General features: G+C 39.5%; 1 protein-coding gene across 1 annotated transcript; it reads left to right on the top strand.

Moving 5' to 3' along the window:
- The first annotated feature begins 3,635 nt into the window (after positions 1-3,635).
- Positions 3,636-7,618, top strand: si:dkey-112a7.4 (uncharacterized). Its single transcript, XM_067524188.1, has 3 exons — positions 3,636-3,915; positions 4,243-4,590; positions 6,072-7,618. The coding sequence occupies exons 2-3, from the start codon at positions 4,410-4,412 to the stop codon at positions 6,149-6,151; spliced, it is 261 nt and encodes an 86-aa protein (XP_067380289.1). The 5' UTR covers positions 3,636-3,915; positions 4,243-4,409; the 3' UTR covers positions 6,152-7,618.
- The last annotated feature ends 379 nt before the right edge of the window (positions 7,619-7,997 follow it).

The raw sequence follows: 7,997 nt of genomic DNA, 5'->3' as shown, positions 1-7,997 counted from the left end.
CACTGTTGCATTTCACTTACTGAGTTTGTTGGTTTTGCTGCACAAGCATTTCCTCAAGTCCAATTTCTCTTTAAATGTTGTAAGCAAGGTCCCGGGTGGGCACTTTATTATGCCTTTAGGAGCAACTGCAATGAGAAAAGAGGTGATCATTGAAATTCACTCTGCAGTCTGTTTTACTTAACAACATACCATTTGGTCAATGTTTAGCCAAAATGTGTGTGACCAGTGCAAACTCACCTCTGCACTTGCACTTGGAGACTTGAGGATTGGTCCCATGCAATACAGAAGATGAAGCTATACATAGTGGAAAAAGACAAATGGCAAAAATTAATACATCAATTGCTTCAACTATTTCTTGTCAAATTTAAAATCCGACAGAGTGATAATGTCACTGGATTATCTGCACTTATGTCACCGAGTGAAACGGCACAAAAAAGGCATCTTTACAGAAATAAAACTTTACCTGGGCTGTAGTAGACATTGACCAGAATGATGAGCAGGAGAGTAACACCCATGATCCTGGACATTATGGCAGCGTATCGGATCCGTTTACGACCAAGTCTTCAATAATTCTGAGCCAGAGGTGAAACTCTGACAATTATATACTGGCCAGGAAATTCCAGATTCCCGTTGGTCTGCAGAGTGTTGATATATGGGCAGATCAGTCTTGACATGTCTCAAAGGGGATTTTTAGTTTTTTTCTATTGGGTAATCTTTCCCCTGTGCTCAAATTCATCCGCAAAATGAGATGGGGGCAGAGATATCTCTTACACATTTCCACGACAACAATCGGGCCAATAGATGCACCAACTGAAATTTCCCAAATAATGGAAGTGATCCATTGGTTTCGTGTAGATTCACAGCACTATCAGATGGGTCAAGTAACAAGTGACACATGGTTACATGGAATGCTTTTAATTTAATTTCACCTAAGAAGAAACTTGATCCTATTGAACCAACATTCAGACTTGGTCTTAATTTACCTTTTAGTACTTTTGGTGAAGTTTTGGTTACAGCTACAAGTACCTTGGGATCCTGCAGGCAAATGGCTACCATGAAAACGCTGCAACGAAAACAGCTCCTGCCAATACTTACAGAATGTTAAAAAACTTTTGAGAAGTCAAGGTCTGTGTTATTAACCCCTATACCCTGCCAGTCATCAGGTACTCTGCTGGCATAATAAGCTGACCAAAACAGGACAGGCCAAACAGAAGAAGAAGGCTGCATTAAGAAGAAAGAACACGAGAAGCTCGAGAAATACCAAGGGCTGAAAGACAAGTTAGAAAAGCTGTGGAAGCTTAAAGGAAAGAAATAGACCCACGGGAAAAGAGTCAAGGTGATAGGAGGTGAAAAGGTACCTTGGACCACAGTCCAGAGAAAATACCCAGAATTTGATTTAAACAAAACTTGGGTTTGGATTGTTGTAAAGTGAAAATATTTATATTATATTATAATTTTTTTTGGGTTGGTTTACATTGCCCCGGGGGTAGACTGGCAAACTGGTAGGGTGTACTAGACCATTCACCCAAGTGGCACCATTTCACCCTTAACACACCAGATGCAACTGTGGTGCTGGTCCACCAATCCCACAGTTGCTGGTTCGATCATCGGTTCTTACGGTCAAATGTTGAAGTGTCCTTGATGCAGACAGTGAACCCAGACTAAGTTCCTTCCGGTGAATGCAGGCCATCGGTGTGTGATTGTGAGTGCGAATGAGTGAATGATAAGCAGTATAAAGTAATTTGAGGACCAATAGGTAGAAAAGCGCTATATAAGTGCAGACCATTTACCATTTAGATAATGGATGAATGGACCATCAGAGCAATTACAGGAAGTTGAGCCAGGTTATCAGCTTCCTGTAAACAATAGTAGAACGAAAAACACCTGAATAGGATTAAAATGGGCACCTGGGGGGAGGAGACTTCAATTTTATAAGAGGAAGAAATAATGCTTAAGAATGCCAAAACATATAATCTTTTTTTCTGAGAGAGCGAGCGAGAGAGAGAGAGAGAGAGAGAAAGAGAGAGAGCAATGCCACTGCAGCAGCAGCTCATTAAAGTGGAAGGATTCCATAAGAAAAAGAACAGATATTGTAGTTGATGACAGCAAAATGCAAAGTTCTTTAGTGCACTGACAAATTTCATATGTGAAACCAAAACTATCTGGAATAAAGTAATATTTTAAATAGAAATGTGTAACGTTTAACAGAAACATGAACATGACATTCAGGTGTGAAAAGGCCCTAAAACATGCACTAAATTCAAAAATATAAAGCTGAGCTGCTCCACGTTTTTTTCATGCTTCTTCTGTTTTTAGTCATCTAATAGGTTAAATATTATCTATTTTAGGCTAATTATCAACCAACCAGCATCTTGTTTCCCCCCACACATTCTCTTCCTTCTTGTAAAGTCCCTCTCCACTAAAAAAAAAAAAAAAAAAAAAAGGTTATGCTAATATTGACTTCACCATGTTGTCCTCTGTTTTCTGGCCTTGTGATATACGTGCAGACTCTACAATGTGTCTTTCAAGCTTGAAAAAAATGCACCCAAACAAGAATGATTTGATAAGCAACTTTTCAAACAAGATGATGTTTTAAGTTATCAAGCTTCAGTGTCATGGTGTAGACTACAACATCTCATTTACATCTCAATTAGTTGAATTTACTTTTTGTAAAAAATATATAGATATAGATATATTTTATGACTAGACTAGACTAGACTTTTTCACCTGTTAAAGCCTGGAGTGGTTTTGAAGAGGAAGGAATCAGACAGACAAATCAGACAAATCTGTCTCAGGGCTTGTAAATATAAGGACAATATATATATATATATATATATATATATATATATATATATATATATATATATATATATATATATATATATATATATATGGACAAACAACATAGTTTCACATCTATGTGTGACACCAACTATCTGTACTATGTGTGCCATTAGACTAGAGTTTGGATTGGGCTGTATATTTCTGTCCAAACCAAACATAAACCAGATGGTGTGGTAGCTGAACCCGACCTGAATCCAACAAGACAATTGCATACAAGCAAATTGTATCTCATATCTGTACCCAACCACTTAAGTTTGTCATCTTTTTATTCAAACATATATATGTTATACTACAAAATGTGATTTCACTTGACAAAAAAATGAAGGCAATATGATCATGGCAAGGCTCTGTAGAAATGCTGGGATTGGGTCGGGGGACAAAGCAATGGGGAAACATAAATTACTGGTGAAACAAATTTCGAACCAACACTCAAGACATTCAAGTTCAATTGGAAGTTTTTACTTAGTGAACCAGCTGGTTTGACAGTAATGATGTCAAACACAGTGAATAGCATCAGCTTTGAAATTAGTAAACCGGTGCCTTAAATTCATAATTTCTTTCACATTTATTGCTTCTTCTCGTCACTCATTCAACCATTTTTCTATGAACTTCACCCCGAGTGAAGGCGAGCTGACTTGTTGCCTCTGACATGAAGCTTCGCTTGACTTCTGTTTGGGGAATAGTGAGCAGGGTCTGCTATTGGCTGCCGTGTGAGTCACTCTGTCATCACTAAAGGTGCGTAATTACGCACTGCGCCCGTGGACCTTTGGCACACCCCCGGGGTATAATCCGAAATGTCAGCATTGTCACTTGTGTCAACAGCCCCGTGACGTCCCCATGCCAATGTGAGTCAAGACACAGCGCGAGGAAATCCCCAAAGCCGAGAAAACGACGAGTGGCCCCTTTAAATCGACGTTTGTACCGAGAGAGAAAGAGAAAGAGAGACACGCACACACACACACACAGAAAGAGAGAGAGAGAGAGAGAGAGAGGTCTGATAAACAACAACACGGTTCTCAGAAGCAGCGTTTGCCGGATTCAGCTCTTTACTGCGGCCTCGGTGACGAAGAGGTGAGGGCTTTTTTCTATGATATTTAACAGTATTTTTCAACTCTTTCAGTAAAAAAGCGACCAATTAATGTTGGCTTTACAACCGGAAAGCAGTTTATTATAGTGAGTGGCTCACACGGGAGACACGTTGATGCACTGTTCAGTTTTTGTAATAACCAGGAAGGTGTTTTCTTCACCTGTTAGTAGCGCTACAGTGGAAAACATCCGATCGCAGCGTGTATTTCAGCGCAAACGGCAGACAAGTGTTTCTGCGCACTTGCCAAAAGCTCGCCGCTGTCTGACGCATGACGCCTGTTTTTTGACAAACGTGTTTACTGTCATTCACAGGCTACGAGGACTTTTCTCCCTGTCATTTCCAGCGTTCCGTCGTCTGTTGTCCCTACGCTCATTGTTGAATGCCATTGCGGAAGTGAGAGGCTTCTTCGACACGACACGAAGCTTTGGGCTGTGCGGACATCTGGCGGCCAATCAGGAGAAGGCATCTCCTTCTAGACATGTACGGAGCTTCAGGTATCCCAGAGCTGATCCCGCCAGGCGGGCCGCCCCGGCAGCCCGGTCCGGCAGGGCAGTACAACCCGGGACACCCCCCAGTCAACGGCCACGGTGGCGGTCCCAACCCTCAGAGACTGGGACAGAGGGCACCCAAACTAGGCCAGATTGGTCGCACCAAGAAAGGTGAGTTGTGCGTTGATGTGTTTTGACAGGTCCAAACAATTTCGCTGTGTTTGTTGGTGCTGTGGCCACGCACAGATGTGCACAGTGACACGTTAAACACACTTACATACTGTAGAGAAAATCCAACCTATATAACAGTGCTACAGGAAAACAGACCAAAAAACAAAACAAAAAAAAGTAATAGTATGCAAATTAATACTCTCACATTTCTCATTTTCTGCTGGTATTTAATAATATTTTAAAACACACAGTGTTTCTTTTAGTAATTGGACCAGAGAGTGAAATACCTTCTGCTTATGACTATAAATATAAATATTTCTCTGAACAACTGTATTTGGTGTTACTCATTGTGTTTGTGATACGTGAAGGTCAGTAACAAATTCAATTGTTTATTTTTAACATCTGAGTGGCTCCTAAACTGGGGGTGTGAGGGTCATCAAGGCAAAAGAGGAAACAACATTTGCATTTTTTCTGGAAAGTACCAGCGGTACACATTTAGAGGAAGTGATAGAGATTACTGTTGTCATTATGCATGTTTATGTAGGACTATTAAAGGCAGAATATTTACAGTAAATGCTGTGTGGGCTCCATACTAGAAACAGACACATGAATTAGAACAAAGAGTAAATACTCACAGAATCATAATTCATAGTAGCAACTGCGTTAATACTGTATATCGGCTGCAGATGAATGATTCTACTTTTATCATCTGTGGTATTTATAGTATTTGCATTGACTTCTGTGGATTGTCTGTCCTGATGACACGGCTGGCACCGGAAACATGTAAATTATTTTAGGAACAGTTTGACATTTTGGGGAATACAAATAAGGCCCTTCTTGCCAAGAGTTAAATTAGGAGATCGATATCACGCTCTCGCCGGTTAGATTTGCTTAGCAAAAACACTGAGAACAGGGGAAAAACAGCAACTGGCTCTGTCCAAAGATAAATTCTGCTCTCCAGCAGCACTAAAGCTTCACTAATTAACATTTGTATCCTAAATTTGTACAAACACTTAAGTGTAAAAACATTTTATGGCTTTACATTTGTTTATGTGCAGGACATTTACTTGGCAGTGTTGAAAATGAGCCTGTGGGCTAACGCCATCACATTTGCAGTTCTGCTAATAAATGTGCAATGTAATTATAAAAAAAAAAGTGTTGTTAATAATTAAAATGTTTTGACACTCACAACTAAAATTCATGGTAGCCACGCCAATAAAAACCAAAAACATTAAACTTTTATTTCACCACACATCCTTATCCCACTTGTTATGCTAAGCTAAGCTAAGTGGCTGCTGGCAATGGCTTTACATTTAACACACAGATATGAAATTGAAAGTGAATTTGAACATCTTATCTAAATCTTATCAAGAAAGCAAATGCGGGCATTTCCCCTCCATAAAAAAAGTGTTTAGAAACTGTTTCCAGCAATCTTTCTGCTATTTTGACCAATTTCATGACCTCTGACCTTTTGTCCGCAGTGGACTTAGAAGATGAAGACTTGGACGACATCATGAACAATAATGGGCAGTGTCCTGTTTCCCTGTCGCCTATCTCCTAAACCTCACCACGAAGTGCCAAACAAAGGATAAATCCCCTGGGACGCCAAACATCAGCGATCTTGGCCTTGATCCTGTCAAGTGTCCTAACGAAGCTTCTGATGACTCGACATGGCACAAAAATGGCTCATTTAGCGCCAGCTGAACCCTAGACCTTGATTGTGTATATATTGTTTATTTAAACTCACCTTTGGTCAGACTGTGAATGAATCGCATTGCATCGCCCTCTACTCTATACCTCTATAGATAGTAGACTTTCGGGACTTGGAGAAAGAGTTGGAGAAAGTGTCTATATTTTTCTGAGCTTCTTAACAAGGGCTACATTTCTAAAGTTGCACTGAGCAAATGGTTAAGATGTAAAAGCAGCCTTTCACCTGCCTGTTTACTGGTGAGGGTTACTGACTGTCTGGTGGGGAGGTAAGGGGACACAAGCCTGTCAATGTGTATCACGCAGGTAAAATGTTAAGCTTTTGGTTGTGCAATGACTATCATTCTCTATTCTCACACTGATGGTGTGGTATACTAGTATCCAGTGGATGAAAGCTCACTATTACCATAAAAGAAAAAACTACTTCTAATTATTTATTGTTAAAAAAAAAAAGAAGACGTTGTTATGGCTTCTATGTGTTTTTTTTTTTTACTTGTTTCTGAATGGGTATTGCTTCAGTCCTCTATAACTGAGATTAATTATCTTTCCAAATGGTGCACTTTGTGGGAATGCCTGTTATGTGCAGTGACATGTTGCAGAATTCTATGCATGGAGTCTGTTAAAGCATCAAAACACGTAACTGGTATCCTGTTATGAAGGGCTATGTAGTAGTATTTTAACCCACCATTTTGCTCTTTAGATCTTACAGAGTCAGCGTTTTTTTTTTCTTAAGCTCATTGTTGGCTTGAGCTGCAGACTCAGCACTAAAATGCGATGAAAGGCCTATGCAGTTGTAAATGTTTTTTTGGGCGGGCAGGGGTGGGGGGGGTTGCCAAATGACATTTGATGCTAAATCAGATTGCTCTTTAAGATGGATTCTGATTGGCACACAGACAGCACTTTGTATTGATATATCTTCACTCAGCTAGCATTGTAATGTCTTTCAGGTTCAGAACTATTTAGAGAGAATTTCAACCTGTACGATTACAGTATGAGGTTATGAAAACAAGCAGCCTATGATTAGCTGTAACTGCTGAGACAATCATAACACTGACGTTTCTATTTTTTTTTTTTTTTTTTTTTTGGAAGTGGACCTTGAAATGACATGTTGTTGCCTGTAAGGCTCCTGTTAATGTCACGTTACCTATTTTGGCTGTGAAATTGTTAGCAGTTCAATTCAGTCTTTTCGCATCATGGAAACACTGCATTTCACAAGCTCATTCTGACTCAAAAATTGTTGTTTGGGGTTTTCGTTACCATTTGCATGGAAATGTTTCTTTTCATAATGCATCTTGGGAAATAAATCTTTGTGGAATCTTTATTCCTTTGATTTATAGTATTTCTCTGTTTTGATTTACTTTTGGCTAAAATATCTGCACTGGGGTCTTCAGCTTTTTTAAATCACACTTCTATAAGTTATCTCATATTTCTTCATGATGTATACAAGCATATTAACTAGAAACATAAACTGGTCAGATTACAAAGGAATTTACTGTAAACGTGGATGTACCATCGTGCTGTAAAAACTCTTTAATTACTATTATGTCTGGGATCATTATCTGGTTGTATAACCCTGTTGCAACTGATCTGTAACTCACAGATTAATGACCTTCAGAATTTGTGTCTGTGGCAGCACCAAACTCATCTTGGCCCTAATGCAGCAAAGCATCGCCACACCATCCCACGACCACCTCTATACT

Source organism: Channa argus, chromosome 12 (genome assembly GCF_033026475.1).
Source record: "Channa argus isolate prfri chromosome 12, Channa argus male v1.0, whole genome shotgun sequence".
NCBI lineage: Eukaryota > Metazoa > Chordata > Actinopteri > Anabantiformes > Channidae > Channa > Channa argus.
Note: the sequence above shows the minus strand (reverse complement) of the source record. Positions and strands in the feature narration are given on the sequence as shown.

Coding starts and splice junctions, on each gene's coding strand:
- si:dkey-112a7.4 (XM_067524188.1), top strand. CDS start 4,410: ATGTACGGAGCTTCAGGTATCCCAGAGCTGATCCCGCCAGGCGGGCCG. Junction 4,591..6,071: donor GATTGGTCGCACCAAGAAAG/GTGAGTTGTGCG, acceptor TTTTGTCCGCAG/TGGACTTAGAAGATGAAGAC.